The sequence below is a fragment of the Phragmites australis genome, chromosome 21, assembly GCF_958298935.1.
Source record: "Phragmites australis chromosome 21, lpPhrAust1.1, whole genome shotgun sequence".
In the NCBI taxonomy this organism is placed as follows: Eukaryota; Viridiplantae; Streptophyta; class Magnoliopsida; order Poales; family Poaceae; genus Phragmites; species Phragmites australis.
Window position 1 is genome coordinate 22,548,362 of NC_084941.1, and position 22,595 is coordinate 22,570,956.

At 43.0% G+C, this 22,595-nt stretch overlaps 1 protein-coding gene and 2 pseudogenes across 1 annotated transcript; all 3 read left to right on the plus strand.

Annotated features, from left to right (window-relative positions):
• The first annotated feature begins 4,492 nt into the window (after positions 1-4,492).
• LOC133903242 (probable leucine-rich repeat receptor-like protein kinase At1g35710) lies at positions 4,493-5,898 on the plus strand (annotated as a pseudogene).
• Positions 5,899-6,001: 103 nt separating this feature from the next.
• LOC133903243 (probable leucine-rich repeat receptor-like protein kinase At1g35710) lies at positions 6,002-7,721 on the plus strand (annotated as a pseudogene).
• Positions 7,722-12,460: 4,739 nt separating this feature from the next.
• On the plus strand, positions 12,461-13,225 carry LOC133903244 (glycine-rich protein 2-like). The gene has a single exon (XM_062344552.1). It carries the CDS (start codon positions 12,461-12,463, stop codon positions 13,223-13,225), a length of 765 nt encoding a protein of 254 aa, XP_062200536.1.
• The last annotated feature ends 9,370 nt before the right edge of the window (positions 13,226-22,595 follow it).

Consider the following 22,595-nt stretch of genomic DNA (forward strand, 5'->3'; position numbering starts at 1 on the left):
TCTCCAAGCCCATGATAGAACTTTTGAAGTAAGGAAGTATATTCGAGTGGTCAAACAAATATGAGTCAGCTTTCCAAACCTTAAAGAACCTGCTCACGACCGCTCCCGTTCTTGCTCAACCTGAAGTGGACAACGGTTTTGACGTCTATTGTGATGCTTCCCGCACAGGCCTCAGATGTGTCCTCATGCAAGAAGGCCGAGTTGTTGCCTACGCTTCACTCCAATTGAAGCGCCATGAAGAGAACTACCCAACTCATGACTTAGAACTTGCGGCAGTTGTGCACGCTCTGAAGATTTGATGCCACTATCTGTTGGGCAATATTTGTCATATCTATACGAATCACAAGAGTCTTAAATATATCTTCACTCAAACTGATTTGAATATGAGACAGAGAATATGTCTTGAGTTGATCAAAGATTATGAGCTGGAAGTGCAATATCACCCCGACAAGGCGAATGTTGTCACCGATGCACTGAGTCGAAAGACTCGATGCAATTGTCTCTCGCTCTAGCCTAGAGTTACCACGCTTTGTGATGATTTCTGATGGCTTGGAATTGAGATAGTTCCGAAGGGATTTCTTGCCAATCTGGAAATCAGATCCACCCTCCTGAATCAAATCAAAGAGGCTCAAAGGGATGACAAGGGCATGGCCTGAATTCGAGATAAATTTAAGGAAGGCAAGGCTACCTATTTTTCTAAAGATGATCAAGGTATCCTATGGTTTGGGAAGAGACTAGTGGTTCCGAAGGTTGATGCATTGAGGAAGAGAATTCTTGATGAAGCATATGATTCGTTGTTATCGATTGATCCAGGGAGTACAAAGATGTACTAAGACCTCAAGCCAAGATTTTGGTGGACCCTCTTTAAGCGTGAAATCGCTCGTTATGTCGCCGAGTGTGATTTTTGCAGGAGAGTAAAGGCCAAATATCTCAAACTGACCGATACGCTCCAGCCCATACCTATTCCCTCCTGGAAGTGGGAGGAAAATGGAATGGATTTCATTACTGGGTTGCCTAAGATCTCTCGAGGGTATGACTCGATTTGGGTCATCATGGACTGACTCACAAAGTCAGTACACTTCCTCCCTGTGAAGACTTGGTACAGTGCCAAGGACTATGCGGAGTTATACCTCACCCGAATTGTTTGCCTTCATGGAATTTCAAAGAAGATCGTCTCCAATCGAGGCACTCAGTTTACCTCACATTTCTGGAAGAGCCTTCATGAAACCATGCGAACCGAGCTCTTCCATAGAACTGCTTACCACCCTCAGACCGATGGTCAAACCAAGAGGATGAATCAAATCTTAGAAGACATGTTGCAAGATTGTGCTCTCACATATGGGAAGAAGTGGGAAATTTTCTTGCCGTTTGCGGAATTCTCATACAACAATAGCTATCAATCCAGCATCAGAATGTCTCCATTTGAAGCTCTTTATGGCCGAAGATGCCGAACACCGTTGAATTGGTCCGAGTCCGGTGAAAGAGATTTTCTAGGCCCAAATTTGGTCAAAGAGGCAGAAGAATATGTTCTGACCATTCGCAAGTGTCTCCTCATGGCTCAATCTCGTCAGAAGAGTTATGTGGATCGCCACCGGAGAGAACTTGTGTTCGCCACTGGATATTTTATATATCTCAAGGTGTCTCCTCACAAGGGGATTCGACGCTTTCAAGTCAGAGGGAAGTTAGCAACTCGATATGTGGGACCTTTCCAAATCATTGCTAGGGGTGGAGAGGTGGCCTATCAGTTAGACTTACCTCCATCCCTCTCTGCCGTTCATAATGTGCTCCACGTGTAATTAAAGAAATGCCTTCGAGTCTCAACCGAAGTCATTGAAGTTGCAAACCAAGAGTTGCAGCCGGATCTCTCTTATTGCGAGCGACCCATATGGATTTTGAATGAAACCGAGCGTAATACTCGACGTCACTCTATCAAGTTTGTTAAAGTGCAATGTAGCAATCACTCGGAAGATGAGGCTACTTGGGAGCGCGAAGATTGAATCCGCTCCAAGTTTCTCGATCTTGGAAATTTGTGAGTATCATTTCAATTGTGTATAAGTTTAGCATCACACATGTCTATAGTTCTTTATCACATTGGTAGAAAAATTTGTTCCCAAAAGATCAGGCTTAGAAATTGTCCCAACCGGGAGAATGCTCTCCTGGTGGTCCAACCGTGCCTCTGTCGGTCTGACCTCCAAAAGCGAGCAGAACTTATTTTGCTCTCTGTTTCTAGGCGGTTTAACTGCCCAAGGCTCGCGGTCTGACCGTAGGAACCAAAAACTCTCTGTATGATTTGCGGTTTAACCGCCGTACTTGCGGTCCAACCGTGCCGCGATTTGAGCAAGCTTAGTTGTGGTCTGACAGCCATGGTACAGAAAGACCTAGTGGCTATCTTTTTGTTCCGTCTATGAAATTCGACACAGTTCTTTTCCAATTGTGGAAGATTCCTTCCTACTTCATCACCATCACCTTGTCCCTGAGTTTGCCGAATCTCAGGACGAGATTCTTTTTAAGGGGAGGAGGTTTTTCACATCCCAAGACATTGATTACATAATTAAGCATGCATAATCATCATGACATTATGTTTCACGCGTTTAATTATTGGTTTGAGTATTTTAGGAAGAGATGGTCTAGGAATAGATAGCAAAACCCTAAAAGCCATTTAGGAAGAAGAAGCAAAATAAAAGAAGGGAAATGTGGGAAATTACTTTCCGTGGTCTGACTGGGAGTACCCGCGGTCTGACTGCCATGGGCAGCCACTTAGGCATGCCATGTAGATTTCTCGTTGTCTGACCGGTACTTCTTGCAGTTCAATCGCCAGTGCGCAGAGCGCATAATCAAAGGGATCAACCAACTCTCTCTCGATCTCTCTCACACTCTCACTCTCACTCATTCTTCCACCCATACCAAGAGAGAAGGGGATAGCCCACCCCGACAACCTCGGTGACCGAAGATCAACAGAAGAGACTTCTCTGAGCTTCCCGAAGGCTTCCCCAAGTTCATCCCCTTTATCCTCTTCCCCAGAGAAGATTCCACGCGGGTTCATTCATCTCAAGTCCATATACCACCTTGGAGCCTGATATCCAAATCAGAGCTTCCCTAGAGTGTATCGATCCATTAGAAAGCTTCCCTACACTGCGGTGAGACGTCTCCTACTGATTCCCTGTCATTCCCGAGCTCTATTCGACCCCTATTTCATTTAGACCCAAGTTTAACCCTAGCCTAGAACCCATCCAAGGAGCTTTCCAAGTTTGGCTCGACCCCTATTTCATTTAGACCCAAGTTTAACCCTAGCCTAGAACCCATCCAAGGAGCTTTCCAAGTTTGGCTCAGTGAATGTTGTCCAAACCACCCTAGAAACACTCCACTAGTCTCCTAGAGCATTTTGGTACCCTTCACAGTAGAAAACCTCACTAGAGCCTTCGCCGATGATCCTGCAAAGGTGCTACTAGCAGGACCCAGCGGTCTGACTGCCATTATGGCCGGTCTCATCGCCAGGATGGAACTTAGCCAATTAGTTTCAAGTTAGACTTCGCAGTCAGGAGTCAAACCACCGCTAGGGCTGGTCTGATCACCAGACCCTGCGATATGATAGCTAAGGGTCCGGTCTGATCGCCAGAGCACAAATCTCTTTGCACGCCTGCGGTCTATCCACCGCCATACCGCCGGTCTGACCGCCAGCTAATCAAAGCTTTATGAACTTAGGTTTTCTTATCTGAGCTTCAAACCTTTTCTATCCCCATTCATTTTCCAATCTTTTGCAAATGCCTTTGAAGTACGACGCTTTTCTTATCAAACATGTTGCATGCATTCCATTGTTCATTTGTTTTTTTGATGTATTCATGTTTTGTTTAGAGAGTGACGCGCCGTTGGTTCAAGTGATCGAAGGTGACGCCAAACTTCCAGAGTTCTGTGAGTGCTACGCAGGTAGTATCAAACAGTCACCTGAGCAGCAAGACAAGCATCTAAGCATATTACATCTCATATTTTGGATCGTGTGAAGTCTCAATTGATAAATTATGCTTATGTAAGTTATGCATATTAGGGTTCCAATGTCGAATTATATAGGTAGAACATATGTTGATGCATTACTTCTACCTTGATGTTGTTGATGATCCTTATCCTTGTAACCTGGGTATAATCATGAGAATGTCTTACTTAAAAGTGATACGAGATGCTTAGCAATGCATAGGTCTTCAGTAGAAGTCGAGCGGTGGAATGTTCCATCATTTGTGAGATATATGGTCAATTATTATTCACAATGATGATAACAATATGGATTGTATGAGAGTGAGGATGAGACGAGATGTGGGCGGTGCTGGGGTTAGGTCGAGAGAGGAACCTGGATGTCATAGACCGTTCGCATCGATTAAGTACCGTCCATCGGTGCCGTTGGCTCTAGCACTTTTCGTACTAACCACGTGTCGATCTAATAGTAAGACAAGTCGATTATCATACGCTGTGCTAACGCATAAGAGAAAAAGAATAGGTAAATATGATCACCGGCCAAATACCCTCTGCTCTTTCTAAGTCGTCCAACTTGATTGTACTAAATCTCTTTTCTAATAATCTCATTGGTAAGATACCTCCTGAAATTGGCAATTTAACAAATCTGTACAGCCTGAATTTGTCACTAAATCAGCTATCCGGATCCATACTACCACAGTTGGGAAAGCTGAGAAATTTAGGTTACCTTGATATATCTGGTAACAATTTGTGTGGGCCAATACCCGACGAACTGGGAGACTGCATTAAGCTACAGTCCTTGAGGATTAGCAGTAACAACTTCAATGGGAATTTGCCTGGTGCAATAGGAAATTTGGAAAGCCTACAGATCATGTTAGATGTTAGCAATAACAAACTCAATGGTGTCTTGCCACAACAACTCGGAAAGTTGGAGATGCTGGAAGTTCTGAATTTATCCCACAACATGTTCAGTGGACACATTCCACCATCCTTCGCCAGCATGCTGAGCCTATTAACGCTTGATGTGTCCTACAACAACTTGGAAGGACCAGTGCCAGAAGCACTTCTACATCAAAATGCTTCAGCTAGCTGGTTTCTCCACAATAAAGGCCTGTGCGGTAATCTCTCTGGCTTATTCAACTCAAGTATCTGGTCACCAAAAAAGAAGGCTACTTGCTTTGTTGCTTCCAATTGTCCTTCCTTTGGGTTTCACCATTCTTTCTACAACTGTAATTATTATGATCTGCGCTCGTAAGAAGAGAAAACCCCAAGAAAGTGTTACTAGCAACGCAAGAGACATGTTCTCTGTTTGGAACTTTGATGGAAGGCTTGCATTTGAGGATATCATGAGGGCAACTGAAAATTTCGATGACAATTATATCACTGGAACAGGAGGATATGGCAAAGTATACAAAGCACAACTACAAGATGGACAGATAGTTGCTGTGAAGAAGCTTCATCCCACTGAAGAACAGATGAATGATGAAAGAAGATTTTTCACACGAAATGGAAATCTTATTGCAAATTCGACAGAGAAGCATTGTCAGGTTTTATGGATTTTGCTCCCATCCAGAGTACAAGTTTCTTGCATACGACTACATAGAGAGGGGAAGCCTTCACAGGACCATGGAAAACGAGGAGTTAGCTAAAGAATTGAACTGGCAAAAGAGATCAACTATGGTTAAAGATGTGGCTCAAGCGATAGCTTATTTGCACCATGACTGCAATCCACCAATAATCCATCGAGATCTCACAAGCAATAACATCTTGCTCGATAGAACTTTCAAGGCTTATGTCTCGGATTTTGGCACAGCAAGGATTTTTAAACCGGATTCATCAAACTGGAGTGCGCTAGCAGGCACTTATGGTTATAGCTCCTGGTATATACTTTCTTTTCACAGCAGAAGTATCTCTGTATCTGTATCTGTACCATGATTTCTAATTCTTGTTATGTTTTCATGCAGAGCTATCCTACACATCTATTGTCACAGAGAAATGTGATCTTTATAGCTTTGGTGTGGTTGTCCTCGAGGTAGTGATGGGGAAACATCCAAGAGATCTTCTGCATCACCTCACATCATCAAGGGAGCATTCTATGGAACTTGAGGAAATCATGGATCAGCGACCAGCGGCACCAACCACAACAGAAGCCAAAGACATAGCTCTACTAATGAAGGTGGCATTTTCTTGCCTGCAAGCTTCTCCACAAGCAAGGCCAACAATCCAGGAGGCATACCAGGCTCTTATCCATCAGCAGTCTTTTTGTTCATCCCAAGATATTTCAGTATAGGTGAGCTCTAGCCATAACCATGGTACCAAGGTGTACTTCCCTTGTGTGTTCTTGAGCTAGCTAATAACTCCCTTTCAAGACCTTTGCCCGCAAATATATGTATGGGTGGCAAACTCGAATTTTTCATGGTTTCTTTGAACATGTTTGATGGCCCAATTTCGAGGAGCCTGAAGGCATGTAAAACCTTGGTTCGACTGTTACTTAATGGGAACAAACTAACGGGAGATATATCCAAACATTTTGGTGTGTATCCACAACTAGTGAAAATACAATTAGCATCAAATAGGCAAACTAGGAAAATCTCACAGAATTGGGGTGCCTGTCCCCAACTAGAGGAACTACATTTATCAGAAAATTCAATCGGTGGCCAAATACCCTCTGCTCTTTCTAAATTGTCCAACTTGGTTCAACTAAAACTCGATTCTAATAATCTCAGTGGTGAGATACCTCATGAAATTGGCAATTTAACAAATCTGTATAGCCTGAATTTTTCACTAAATCAGCTATCCGGATCCATACCATCACAGTTGGGAAAGCTGAGAAATTTAGGATCCCTTGATATATCTGGTAACAATTTGAATGGACCAATACCTGACGAACTGGGAGACTGCATCAAGTTACAGTCCTTGAGGATTAACAATAACAACTTCTATGGGAATTTGCCTGGTGCAATAGGAAATTTGGAAAGCCTACAGATCATGTTAGATGTTAGCAGTAACAAACTCAATGGTGTCTTGCCACAACAACTCGGAAAGTTGGAGATGCTGGAAGTTCTGAATTTATCCCCCAACCAGTTTAGTGGTCGCATTCCTCGCTCCTTTGCCAGCATGCTAAGCTAATCAATGCTTGATGTGTCCTACAACAATTTGGAAGGACCAGTCCCAGAAGGACATCAATTTCAAATTGCTTCAGCTAGATGCTTTCTCCACAATAAAGGTCTGTGCGGTAATCTCTCTGTCTTTCCACTATGTTATTCAACTCAAGTATCTAGTCGCCATAAAAGAAGGTTACTTAGTTTGCTGCTTCCAATTGTCCTTGTTGTGGGTTTCACCATTCTTTCTACAATTGTAATTATTATGATCCGTGCTCATCTGTGAAGTGATTCCTGATTCTCGTGTTATGTTTTGGAGCAGAGCTGTCCTACACATCTACTGTGACCGAGAAATGTGATGTTTATAGTTTCGGCATGGTCGTGCTAGAGGTGGTGATGGGGAAGCATCCAAGGGATCTTCTGGATGACCTTGCATCATCAAGGGAGCATCATATGGAACTTGAGAAAATCCTAGATCAGCGACCAGCGGCACCAACCACAGCAGAAGCGAAAGACATAGTTCTCCTAATGAAGGTGGCATTTTCTTGTCTGCAAGCTTCTCCACAAGCAAGACCAACAATGCAGGAGGTGTACCAAGCCCTAATCCATCAGCAGTCTTCCTGTTCTTCCCAAGACATTCCAGTAGAATCACAATAGGTGAGCTCTAGCATACATAACTATGCTACCAAGGTGTACTTCTCTGGTGTGTTATTGAGCACATTTTTGTGCTAAACAATGGTAGCTCCAAGTAATATATTTTTTCTCACAGCAGAAATATTTCTATATCCTTATCTAAAAAAAGAAATATTTCTATATCTCTTAAGTGATTCCTGATTCTCGTGTTATGTTTTGGTGCAGGATTGTCCTACACATCTACTATGATTCAGAAACACTATGTGAAAAAAGCTTAAAAGTGACGGGTCATAATCGTTATGGGCGACAGATGCACCCGAACGCGTTACTGATGACTAGTCATAAGTAACGGATAAGGACTAGCCACCAATAAAATCATTGGTGATAGGTCAAAACTTAACCCTTCACTTATTAAGGTTATAAGTGAAGGGTCACAGTTATGACCTGTCATTTATGATTGATTTACGTTTTTCACGTATTTTTAAGAAAAAAAGTAAAATAAATATTTTTTTTACCCGAGCCATCTCAACGCATGCCTATCATCACTGGTGACGGGTCACTTCTATTTTTTCAGCACTATTTTTAATCTTTGCGTCAAGTGGGAATCGAACCCGCCTCCTCCCCTCGCGTGCGCGTTACCATTTAAGCTATCGTGTGTTTGTGATGAACATCAGATATTTTATCCTTTTACCTTCTTTGCAGAAGGTCATAAATGAGGTCATAATAGTGACCCGTCATTTATGAAGGTTATATAAAATTTGATTACGACCCGTCACTAATTACTGATTTTTTTTATTTTACATATAAAATTTGTATTAATATTTACATATAAAATTTGATAACTGACTAGTTATAATTTACCTATAAAATTGTATTAATATTTTATAAATTTCTGAATATCTCATGTAAACGATCGCAATTTGATAGGTGCCCCGGAGTGCATATGGTAAAACAGGCATAACTTTTGCATATGAACTCCAATTTCGAATTTTTTTAACTATACGGACATCTACAGAAAAAGTTATATCCATTTCTCCCCCACTTTATTGGGTTTGGTGAATTTTTCAATGCCAAAAATAGCTTGAAAGATTGAGTTCTCGCCTCCCCCCCCCCCGAAAGTTTCTTCACTGTTTTTTGGAACGTGCGTTTGTGTTCATAGCCGCCACCTCTTACATCAAACTTGAGCAAAAATTATATATATTTCCTATTCTAATGTTGCTTAGGTGATAAAAAATAAGAAAAAATAAAAGAAAAATAAAAAATATTAGTGAACTAAGTATCTAGGACTATTATCATTATTGACAAGTCACAACATGACATGTCACTGATGTCAGGTCACAAGTGACGGATCACAATTTAATCCGTCACTTATGAGTACGCAAGATGACCCATCACTTAATAAGTGACGGGTCACCTTAGGTCAGTCATAAGTGACAGGTCACCTTGCATCACTCATAAGTGACGGGTCACGTGACCCGTCACTTATGACTTGACATAAGTGACGGGTCATATTACGACCCGTCACTAATTTCGTATCTCCTTTGTCTATGTTTCATGTAGTAAAATGTGATGTTTATAGCTTCGGTGTGATCATGCTAGAGGTGGTGATGAGGAAGCATGTAAGGGATCTTCTGGATCACCTTGCATCATCAAGGAGGCAGCATTTGCAACTCATAGAAATCAGGAAGGCCAACAATGCAGGGGGCATACCAGACACTTATCCATCATCAGTCTTCACTTCTGCTCCAAGACCCTTTTTTTTACAACCGGACCCCCTTTACCTGGCGCCTTCCTGGGAGGTGCTACAGGGGAATGTAACGCCATGGTTCAAGCCCTGGCGGCTCAACTCACACTGAATGTTTTTCCCACTGGACTCCAAGACATTCCAATGCAATTAGACTAGATGAGCTCTAGATGCATTAGTTAATAACCATAGTATCAAGACTTACTCATCATAAGCTAGTGTTCTGGTACGTAGAGTGTCGTGTTAAACCACGGTATCGAACATGTTCTCGAGCACTTCTTCCACTGTGTCTTTTATTTTCAACAATATATTGTCCTCTAAGTGAAGCAAGAGTGTGTATCAATTTTCTGACAATCAAACAAGTTTAGAATGTAGATAAGATTAACCCCATTTAACTTTTCTGTGTTTGATGGCTGCAATGTGCTCTCGGAACCATGGAGCAAGCAAGCATTTTTTTTTTTTTTTTTTGCAATATAGGGTGGTTTTGACCAATAGGTACGCGTTTGAGATACGGTGTTGCTTTGTGCACAGAGTTTCAGTACTTTTCTCCTTTTTTTAACTTTTTCCTATGTAATGGCTTAGTGCATCATGATGGGTGCAGTGGCCGGAACATTATTTTATCTTAAAATAAACTTCCTTCACCTAAAATCAGTTTTAATTCTTGTTTGTCATTGTCGTAATTCTAGGAGAATGTTACTAAATGTCAAACCAGATTGAAAGAGTAGAGAACTCTGCAATTTTAAGGTAGGCAGGACACCATTACTATTAAGTGCCCCAATACGACATAGGTTCGATCACACGTACTTTTAAAGTACAGAATGATTTTAGTTATCATTGAGCTTTAGTTATAAGATCACCGCAAGTATTCATCTCCTTCTTTACTGAATCTAGACTTGCATGAAAAACATAGAACTTTAAAAAGAGAGAAAAGAAAACCACAAATGATCTTTTTGTAAGTCTGGGCATCATGATAGAATTTCTCAACAAGTTTTTATAGAACATGCTATTCCATAAGAATTTTGGAGACTCATTGCTTTGTTTCAAAGGGGATATTGAGAGAAAATTATAGTACAACTACTAGGTCCGTGCATTTAACCCAAATAGCAGTTGGAGACTTCAAAACACAATAATTCCTTACTCGCTGACGTCTTCATCAAAGTGGCGTTGTGTGTTTTCATCCAACTTTCCTCTATGCGTCACATGATCAAATTGTTGTCCTTTGGTACCCTGCGGGTAGGAGTCTTACTGGGATATTGCTAGCTTGAAAGTCAAGCCGGCAGGGCTCATGGGCCCCACCCCTTGGGCATGGTGCTAGGCTGCTAGCCGATGTGCCGAACCGAGCCTTAGAAAGCTGTTTTCTTTGGCGAAATTTTTGGTACAAATCCAAACTCCCGTGCAATCATGCAAACTCCTACTGGGCCGTCCGATCCACATCCAATGGCACAGAAGAAGATGGCCGGAGGGGTGAACGGGAGAGAGGGCGGCAGCGCGGAGGGACGGCGTGTAGGCAGAGCTGGTGCATGATGGCGCCGTGTGGGCGGAGCTGCTGCGTGAGTGGCAGTGCAGGCCCGGCACGGTGCGGGAAGAGGGAGGATGAAATCGTGAATCATTGAAACTGCACGGGGGGCTTTCTGCAAATCTGGTGGGTGGGACAGTGGGATGACAGCACGCCGTTGGATGCGGATCGGGTGACCCACAGTGGGAGTTTGCACGATTGCACGGGAGTTTGGGTTTGCATCAAAAATTTCGCCGTTTTCTTTACAGTAAGGACCAGTATCATTATTTAATATCAATCTGATAAAAGAAATAAACGAGAGCATATTGGATACCATTCTCAAGGATATTGGATACCCAAATAAATACAGAAAGCAGAAGGTGTGATATTTGATATCACCGAATAATATGTCAAATCTTAGGATTGTGAAATCAAATTATCAATACATAAATAAATGTAGGAGACGACATAAATTCTGGTATATCCTTTGAAAATTGATAATGCCTCTATATAAACAGAACGGAACTAGCATGTCAAGAACACACCGAAGCAGAAGAACAACTAGAAATAGTCCCCTTCCGATGGCACATGTGATCATGAAGAACACGATGGTGATGTACGCCAGTGCTCTTGTACTCATGACTCTAATGGTCATTCACATGTATTCTTTTTGCGTGTACTGCCATGCATGTAGGAACCTCAAATTCTTACTCCTTATTTTTTTAATGTTGAAATATAGCATATTAATCCATTTTATCTAATCCAGTACTTTTACTGGATTTTACATGTAAGTGTAGCCGAAGTGATTGCAAGGGAGAGCTATTTCCTATCAAACGACCGGCGTCCCAAAATGTGACAGAAGGCACACAAAGTATGGGGGTGCAACGCACGGGAGAATGCCTATTGTGTTACCAAGGATGGTCATATGAGGTTTTGCAAGCAGAAGCGACCCTGCAGAGACCTTCGGTGCAAGCCAAGGCAATCTCCGTGGATTCTCCGGCAATCATCAACGCTGGAGAGTCATTGGCTCAAAAAATTGTTAAGACTCTATCTCATCGCCAGACGGCCGGGGCCCGGCCATGGAGCGGCCCGCGTCCGGCACCCAGCCATTCTCCGGTGACAAGGCTGGGAGACGTGGTTGTCCGCGACTGTCGATCTCGAGCATCGCTACAGGAGACCAGACTCCGGTACTTGGTGAGGTCCACCAGGAGCGTGCAAAGCTCTACGGGCACAGCCATGAAGTGACGAGAGGTTGAAGATGAGGTTCAAAATTCAAAAAATAAGGATCTGGTTTCTTCGGCCGTTAACCGCTCTGGCCCCACACCTATTGTGCTAATCCCTAGTGCTGGACCCACCTTTGTTGCCTTTCGTTGCTCTCCCTCCCTTGGTAGTTTTTTCGCTAGAACCGGGAAACTTCCTAGGGCTTGGAGAGAGAAGGCGGCGGCGAAGCGGATTGTTGATCTAAGGTGTCCAGGAGCTTGGTCTGTGGCCTCACCGTCCTACGCCAACGTTCTGCGGTTTGGCATGGCTTCCGGTGGTGACCATGGAGGGCAGGCCGCTAATCAGACAGGAGATCGATCTGCGTCCGAAAGGGGTGGTAACAATGCCAGTCATGGTGGCCGCCGGGGGGAGTTTGCGGGTGGCTATGGAGGTGGCTCGGGCCAATACGGTGGTGGTTTTGGCAGCGGTAGAGAAAATTTCAGCGGCAATGCTGGGTTCAATGATCTTGGCTTTAGTCTCGGCAGAGGTTTTGGAGGTGGTGGCGGCTTTAATGGTGGACATAGCGGACAGGCTTTCAACCCTGGCTACGGGGGCTATGGCCCGGGCTATGGCGGCAGGCAACGTGACCGAGGTGCTCCGCATGGGCATGGGCGACGTGTTGCCTCTCTGCACCGCGGATTTGGTGGCCTACAGTACTTCGACCGCGGCGGTCACCATGTTCCACCACAGCTGTCGGTGCAGGAACATGAGGTGCAAATCGCTTCTAGGTCGATGGATCAGGCGGCCGCTAACCACCCAAACCCTCCATCGGTGTCTGCTACACTCTCGCAGCAGCTGAACCAACAACAGGGGCATTCTTTGCCTCATGTGACGCTGGTTGTAGGGATCAATGATGTAGCAAAGGCACCAACGGGAACTGTGTTTGCTCCAGTTTCTCATGACCACAAGGAAGATCGTGCGATGGTGTTGATAGAGAGTTCCAACGTGCCTGCTATGACCAAGATTGAAGGGGATGGTGGACAGAAACGAGCTGCAAATGTGGAGGCTAGGATAGCAAAAAATAAGTAATGTTTCAGATGTTGCACTAAAGGACATCAAGTGATTGATTGACTGCGGTCTTATTTTTTGAAATTTGTGAGGGGGGTGACCATGTTGCTCAAAAGTGTCCTATTTTTAAGGAGCCAAAGATGATAGCCCATTCAGTGGGATATGCAGCTGATGATCTTGGTTTCTACTACATACCCCACGCACCAATTCCGGATGTTAGAACTGACCACAAGATGGCTCTGGTAAAGGTGATTGGGGGACGTATAACGCCAGCCCAACTTATTGCACATCTTCAGTTGCTTGTTCCTGGGAAGTGGAATTGGGAGGTAAGAGAACAAGATAACAACAAATTTGTGGTTCCTTTTCCATCTAAGGCAGAGCTGCAATGAACCATGGCGTATGGAGGGGCTGAAATAAAGGAGTTGAGAGTGCACCTTAAGTTTGAGGAGTTTATTGTGGTTCAGGAGGGCACTATTTTGCCTAAAGTTTGGTTGCGTGTTATGGGAATCCCGAAAGATTTACAGACTTTTCAGATCCTGTGGGCAATCGGGACAATGTTTGGAGCCACTCAAAAAGTGGACATGGTGTCCACTAACAGGAACGCTTATGGTAGACTCTTTGTAGCTGTCCTTAACCCGGACCTAATTCCAAGTCAGATGGATGTTGTAATTGGCGATCGCTTTTATGAGCTGAAGCTTGAGGTAGAGGGGGAGAAAGAAAACATGGACACATCCTATATGGAGACTGATCAAGACCGCCAAGATAAAGAAGATGATGCAAATAAAGAAGGTAATTCGAATAAGGAGTTGCAAGATAGAAGCAAAAAAAAACAAAAGTGACTCTGGGAATGTTGCTCAAGAAGATAACAAGGAGGTCGGCAGTGCTTTGGGAGCTCAGTTGATGCAATGCCAATCTTTGGATGTCTTCTCAAAAGCGTCAAATATGGAGAGTTTCGTCCAAGGAAAAGTTGATGAGGTTATTGAAGGAGTGCGCTGATAAGATCTCGGCCGAGGAAGATGAAGATGCTTGCCTGGAGGTGCTGGAGGTGGGGACTGACATTAAAACTTGTGCTGATCTGCAGATGGAAATTGTTATTGCCCCGCTGGAGTCTTCTATTGTGGCTGAGGTGGCTGCTCCTGGGACTGCCGAATATCAATTGCAGTCCCAGGTTTCTGAGGGATGTGGCACTAATTCAGATGTTTCTCCTCTGGCGGCTAGCTCAGATCTTTTTCCTCAGATGACTCAGGAGCTCCTAGCGGCCAACTGCTTGGTTTAGACGACTCAGGAGCTTCTGGTGGACGACAGCTTGGCTCATGCGCCGCTCGGTCTGGGAACCGGCAATGCGCTGGAGTTTGGCGCAATGGATAGCAATTCGAGCCAAGTTGTAATAATGGCCGAACCAGTGAGTACTCCGGCAAGCTCTAGTCCATCACCTCTTAGGCGCAGCAAGAGGAGAGTGGACTCCGCAGACGAGGACTTGGTGGAACGTGCGTAAGGTTGGTGGCTAAGAAAAACTTGGAGCTCGTCAAAGGTACTATCCAAAATTCCATTCTTTCTTTCTTCGATCAGCATATTTCTAGTAATATTCATAGTATTGGAGTTTCTTTGGGCCATGACATAGATAAATCAGTAGCACTGCTTAAAAAATTTGAGTTGAAAAGACTAGTCAGTACTTCGAAAAAAATTATAAAAAAGAAAAAAGAGCTTTTGGACATGAAGATGAGGAGGATGAATGTAATCTAAATGACTTGGCTCTAGGTCATCTTTGCGGTGACTTAATGGAGGAAGTCATGGATGATGCCAATGTTTTGGGAAGTGGTGAATCGAGAGACATCCCTAGAAAGAAGACAACTAAGTCTTTGAAGGGGAGGAAGTCTCTGAATAAAAAAATTACCCAAAAAATAGATTAAGTTCTAATGAAAGGATTTTTTTTGGAATAGCAGAGGTCTTAGGGACTTGGCTAAATACAAATTTCTTTCTGAGACATCAAAAGAGGAACATCTTGATTTCATTGCTATTCTTGAAACTAACAGAAAGCATTTTTCGGAACAATGTCTTAGTGCTTTCTGTGGGGGACGAGAATTTTTTTGGCATTGGAATGAACCACATGGGCGATCTGGTGGCATTATCTTGGGAATAAATTTAGAGTTGTTTGATATTGGTGGAGTGTCTTTTGGTGACTTTTATATTAAGTTTACTCTGCGTAACAAATCTGATGGCTTTCATTGTATTTTGGTAGCTATTTATGGTGCAGCTCAACTAGAGTACAAAGAAAGCTTTTTTGTCAGAACTTGTTCATTCTTGTAGCTCTGAAAAGTTGCCAATGTTAATCGGCGGGTATTTCAATATTATTAGAAGCTCATCCGAAAAAAATAAAGACAAATTTGATAGTAGATATCCTTTCTTATTCAATGCTATAATAAATAGTTTGGATTTTGAGGGAGTTCGAACTATCTGATCGTAAGTTCACATGGGGAAATAATAGAGAAATTCTGACCTTCGAGAAGTTAGATCGAATTTTAACTAGTACTGAATGGGAACAGAAATATCCGTTGACAATTGTCCAAGCTTTAAATCGCGACATCTCTGATCACACCCCACTTTTATTAGACACAGGGGAGGCCTCTTCCTACGGTAATCAGCCTTTGTTCAAGTTTGAATTAGGTTGGTTACAAGTAGAGGGCTTCCGAGAGTTGGTAGCGGATGTGTGGAAAATGGAGCATAAGGGTGCTACAGTCTTAGATAGGTGGCAAAATAAGATTAGAAAATTAAGACAGTACCTATGGGGTTGGGCTAAAATCATTTGGGTTCTTTTAGGAAAGAAAAGAAAGAGCTACTAGACAAATTAGATTCCTTGGATAAAAAGGTAGAGGTTTCTCCTTTGTTGCCTCAGGAATTGGAAGTTAAAAATCATCTTAAAACAAGGTTAGCTCAGTTGTTGAGAGAGGAGGAGATTAAATGGCTCCAACGCTCAAAAGCAACCGAGCTGCTTCAAGGGGATGATAATACCAAATACTTTCATTTAGTAGCAAATGGGCGATACAGGAAAACAAGAATCTTCAAACTAGAAGAAGATGAAGGAATTATAGAGGGAACTGATAACTTGAAAAAATATATTACACAGTACTACAATGGTTTGTTTGGTCCACCTGATGAAAATGATTTTACCTTGGATGAGTCGTTCCGTTATGATATACCTCAAGTGTCCGAAATAGAGAATGATTTGTTAACTACTTCGTTCTCCGAGAAAGAAGTTAAGGATATAATTTTCCAGATGGAACTTAATAAAGCACCTGGCCCTGATGGCTTTCCTACATAATTTTATCAAGAATTCTAGGAAGTAATTATGGATGACCTGATGCTTTTATTTAATGAGTTTCACTCTGGTTCTTTGCCTCTTTTTAGCTTAAATTTTGGGGTAATAACTTTGTTGCCGAAACGAAGTGAAGCATTTCAAATTCAGCAGTATAGACCGATTTGCTTGTTAAATGTTAGCTTTAAGATCTTTACAAAAGGTTTGACGAATAGAATTGCTCTGGTAGCTCAAAAAGTTATTAGACCAACACAAACCGCCTTTTTACCTGGGAGGTTTATTATGGAAGGTGCTGTGATCTTGCATGAAACTATCCATGAGATGTATAGGGAAAAAAATGGATGGGGTTATTATTAAATTGGATTTTGAGAAAGCATATGACAAGGTTAGGTGGACTTTTTTTACAACAAACTCTACTAATGAAAGGTTTCTCCCCCAGATGGTATAAATGGATAGAACATGTGGTTTCTGGAGGGAGTGTAGGGATAAAAGTCAATGATGATATAGGACATTATTTTCAAACTAAAAAGGGTCTGAGACAAGGGGATCTTCTATCTCCAATCTTGTTCAATGTGATTGTGGATATGTTGGCCATTCTCATTGAGCGAGCTAAAGAGGAGGGGCAAATTGCTGGTGTCATCCCTAACCTTGTTGAAAAAGGTCTCTCTATCTTACAATACGCGGACAATATTGTTCTTTTTATGGATAATAATTTAGATCATGTCAAAAATATGAAGCTCTTGCTATGTGCTTTTGAGCAGCTTTCAGGCTTAAAAATAAATTTCTATAAAAATGAAATGTTTTGTTACGGTAAAGCAAAAGATTATGAGGCAGAATATTCACAAATTTTTGGATGTAAATCCGGCTCTTTCCCTTTTAAATACTTAGGCATTCCAATGCATCATAGAAGACTTTTAAATAAGGAATGGAAAGAAATTGAAGAGAGATTCCAGAGAAAATTGAGTTGTTGGAAAGGAAAACATTTATCTTATGGGGGACGTCTTGTCCTTATAAATTCGGTTTTAAGTAGCCTACCCATGTTCATGCTTTCTTTCTTTCAAGTGCCTAAAGGGATTCTAAAGAAATTGGGTTACTATCGTTCTCGTTTCTTTTGGCAATCTGATGGGCACAAGAAAAAATATAGACTTGCGAAATGGAGCATTCTTTATACACCTAAGTATCAAGGAGGATTAGGTATCCTCAACATAGAACTACAAAATAAATGCTTACTTAGTAAATGGCTTTTTAAGTTGATAAATGGAGAAGGGGTGTGGCAAGACCTTTTAAGAAAAAAAAATATCTGAGAAACAAAACAATTGCTCAAGTGGAGCATAAACCTGGAGATTCTCAATTTTGGACTGGCCTTATGGCTGTCAAACATGATTTCCTCATGTTGGGATCCTTTACATTAAATAATGGGAATCTGATAAGATTTTGGGAGGATGTTTGGCTAGGACAAACATCTCTCAAACAGCAATATCCATCTTTATTTGAAATTGCATACAGGAAAAATGCCACGGTTGCAGATATTTTTAGGACAAGACCTCTCAATATTGCCTTTAGAAGAACACTGATTGGAAATAATATGACAGCTTGGAATGACTTGCTTCATAAGTTGGCTTCTATACAGCTTAATGATAGTCGTGATACGTTTCAATAGTCTTTACATCAACTTGGAAGATTCTCGATCCGATCGATGTATAGATCTTTGATTAGCGAATTCGTCATTCCAAACAACTTATATCTTTGGCAGCTAAGTCTACCATTAAAGATTAAAGTGTTCTTATGGTTTTTGTTTAAAGGAAAGACTCTAACTAAAGATAATTTAGCAAAACGACGTTAGGAAGGAAGTACCATATGTTGTTTTTGTCATCATGAGGAAACAATACAACATCTTTTTTTCGAATGTCACGCTGCTAAATTTATTTGGCGTGTGGTTAAGGTTACGTTTGGCTTAAATCCACCAACTAATGTCTCCAATATGTTTGGTAGTTGGCTTAATGGGATAAGTCAAGATTTTAAAAACCACACTTTGGTTGGAGCTAGTGCTCTTTGTTGGGCTATTTGGTTAAGTCTAAATGATGTGGTTTTTGACAGGTCAAAAGTTCACTCTTCTATGCAGATTCTTTTCAGGGGCACTTACTGGATTCGTTTTTGGTCTTTGCTACAAAAGACGGAGGATCGACCTCTTATAAAGGACGCATGTCGAAAAATGGAATCGATAACGATGGAAATTTATGCCCGATATGGTTGGCTGTTTAGTAATAGACTTTCTGCTTGACTTGGTCCAGGCTTTTTTAGTTCACTCCTGTCTTTGCTTAATCTATCCAGAATACTGGATATTTTGTTAAACCTTGTAATAATGAACGACTGCATGCATAACTCTGTGCAGAGGCCGGAATAAGTCTTATTCCTTTATCTAAAAAAAATGACGTACTTCTGCTGCCCACCATAAACTTCATGCATGTAATAAATTATCAACTTGCTCTCGCTTGTTAGATCCATATGCATCAATCTTGTTTGATGCGGACTCAACAAAGGTGTGATGTCGATTTCTCGCCACGGTTAAGCAGGTGCATGACGAATTTGTATTAATATGAATTACTATAAATTAACATGAATTATTTTCCTAAAGAAAAAACTTTATTTATTGTACTACCAATTTACTTAATAACTTTCAAATTTAACTGCATTATTTTTGTACTGTGAATATTATTTATGACATCAGCATGACATCAACAGAGGAATTGATTAAAGAAATCGGTTAAAAGGTTGACTGGGCTGGCACGTAGGCAAGTGTGCTGACATGGTGCTAATGTGGAGCTAACATGGCATGCTAACGTGTTCGCACACTGGGTTGCAGTGCTCATTAAATCCGGGCTGCTGATGTGAGATAGGATGGCTAAGATTTGTTATAACCAAAAGGGTATAGGCAATCTAATCAGAACTATTGGATCACGATCAGACAGCTACGGCGGATCGGGCTTGGCTCCAGTGGTGGGTGTTCGACGAGGGCACCACGAGGAGCTTCCCCATCGGTTTGCAGTGTCGCGGAACCTCTCAGCGGCATCGGAAGAGCTGAGGTGGCGAAGTTTGAACACGGCGGTGCTCCTCGCCAAAGATGTGGAGGAAGGGCTCTTGAGTGGCTCTAGGGAGGTGTCGGCTTTGTGGAGAGGAGGTACAAAAGGGTTACGAAGGAGCTTGGGGTTCGTGGGGAGGGGTAGAGGAGGCTATTTATAGCCGGGCTGCAAGGGGGGTCACAGCGGAGTTAGGCTAGGGTTAAAAAACTCGATTTTGGTTATGTTGTTTGAAAGCAGCTTGGTTTCGTACAAGATTCAAAAACCGATTGCGGGGATATAGCGGTTCCATTTGTGATCTTCCAAAAGGTCGAGGAGATGTAACTGAAGTGAATGCCAGGGGTGGACAACGAGGTTGAGTTTGAGTCCGAGAGCGAGCCGAGTCCAGGCAAATGATGAAGAAGACTATGATCAGTGGGTCCGTGATGTAGTGGGAGAAGGGAGAGAGAGAGAGAGAGAGAGAGAGAGAGAGAGAGAGAGAGAGAGAGAGAGAGAGAGAGAACGGACGTGGGCTGCAAGCCAGAGAGGAAAACACACGTGCCAGTAGAAGGGCTTCAACCTAGAAAGAGTCGGCGGCGTCAGTCCAGGGAAGACAAGAAGATAGGTCGAGAGTAAATAAGAGAGAGTTTTTTTATTTTTATATATTTTTTAGTTAAAATTTTAAAAAATAGACTCCCGGTGAAAATATTTGCAAAACTAGGCCCCGCAGCCCTCTCAGGGGGCTGCAGCCCTCTGAGGGGGCGGTTAGAGGTCCTAACCGCCCCCTGAGAGGGTGGTAGGGCTAACCACCCCCTCAGAGGGCGGCAACAGGGTCTAACCGCCCTCTCAGGGGGCAGTTAGGCCCTGAGGGGGTGGTTAGCCCCTAGCCGCCCCCTCAGAGGGTGGTTAGGGGTATTTTGTCCTCTAAAATTAGTTTTTTTTCCCATTTTATCCTCTAAAAATATATTAATTTTGTAATTAAATAAATAAAAAAGAAAAGGGTGTAAGTAAATTAAGAAATTAAATTTGGAGTAGGTTATGTAATAACGGGAGAAAAAATCAATAATTAGTAGTTGCAGCATTTTACGTGGGTATGGGGTGCGAACGAGGACAAACATAGTATTAAACACAAGGTGAAAACATTACAATACACTGTAACCGCGACGACACGATGAGGAAACAAAGGTGGCATGTACGGTTCGCACTAAGACCTACTTATTAGTGCGTCGATCCTAATCATAACATGCCTTAGGGAGGGAAAGTATGTCGGGTTACATTAGTTACTCTCTACTACGTGCATCTAGGATACTTTCCCTTTCAGAGGGCATCGAGACCTACCGCCTTAGCATGGCGGGCTCTCTCCTGCTTCCTTTCCCTCTCAGCCTCTCGAGCCTGAGCCACGATACGGTCGTGCGCCGCCTTCCTCATGCGCTCTTCTTCCTCCCGCTTGAGGCGAAGTTCCTCTTGCTGTTGCTCGTACTCCCGATGTACGTACGCTTCCCTTCCCCACCTCATGTTCATGTCAATCCACAGCTTCTGTGAGTCATTTTGCTCATTATCGAGCCACTGAATAAAATCACAGAGTGGTGGAGGGGACTGAACAAATGGAACAAGATGAGCGGTTAGTAAAAGAGGGTGCGTAATCAGAAGAGATGAGGCGGATATCTGTTACCGTACCGGTCGATAACCAGTTGTTGCATGGCGAGGCTTGTCATACTCATAGTTTGCACACATGAAGAAGCGTAGTCCATAGGTGTATGAGATGTCCTGCAACTCGCAGAGCTTACAAAGGTCAGCACAGAAGCACATTGTTGGTTCGAGACCTTCAGGTATGGTAGTCCCCCAATGTTTCTTTGGTGGGCTCGATGGAGCTGAGGAAGATATTGCACTTGAGAGATATGAGAAATGAGCGATGCTTCACCATAAGGAGGTTCGGCTATTTATAATAGGGGGAGGCAGGAGCATTGGATTCGCTCTTGAAGACAGGAGTGAGGGCATGGGCGTAGCTGGTGGGAGGAGCATCGGATTCCTTCTTGAAGAATGGGAAAGTTTTGTCATTACCCATGGTCAGAGATTCCACGTTTATTGGTACCCGTGTTATCATTTACTGATTAGAAAAAGCTGGGTGGTGTTGTCACATCTTGTTTAAAGCCTGCGGCAGGAGGCATGTGTTGTCAAGTCATGGTTCAAGTTTAGTGCTATGGTCACTTCTTCATGTAACGTGTCTGAATATGAAATGCATTTACAAAATGCTAAGTCGACCATATAAAGTAAACGTGTCGTAATACACAAGAATACATCACGAAGGGAATATGCATATGTTAGTTACATAAAATGTATAATGCTACTCATGCCTCCCTCGTTGCCATCGCCCGTGCGCCCCATCGTGGTCCCGATGCCGCTGGTTAACCCTCACGTGACCCCTGGAGTAGGTGAGGGGGTCTGGTGAGCCGACGTTTCTGGTAGGCCTAGTAGGGACCACCGGTGTCGAGGGCTCGTCGTGCGTGGGCTGTGTCCGAAGCGGTGCACTGGACACCTGGGACCGCTGAAGGACGTCGTAGTCAGGTGTGCCCCCGAAGAAGTCACGGACGATGTCGTATGCGGTGTCAGGGCCAGCCTCATCCTCTTGACTAGGGTAGGAGGACTGTGAAGGCTCGACAGGCGTCCATGCGTATTGGCTGGAGGGACCTGTGAACAAATAATCACGTTAGATACGAACAATATGGTATTGAAAGTAGTAGTAAAAAATGTATAATTGTACCTTCGTGGTACGACGGTGCAGCAGAAGAAGGCCACGCTGACGTGCCGTAGTAGGTTGCGGGCGGGGTAGGGCGTGGGGCCACCGAAGATGGACCGGCCTCGTCACCGAAGTAACCTGAGCATAGTACTAAGTTATTTCGCTGAAAGTATTAGAAATTAGGAAGAAGGGTTCCCGGAGTACCTGACTGTGGCCGCACAGGACTCGATCTGCAAGGCTGCGTCGAGACTTGTGCAGACGGACCTAATGAATGTTTAATAACAA

Coding starts and splice junctions, on each gene's coding strand:
- LOC133903244 (XM_062344552.1), top strand. CDS start 12,461: ATGGCTTCCGGTGGTGACCATGGAGGGCAGGCCGCTAATCAGACAGGA.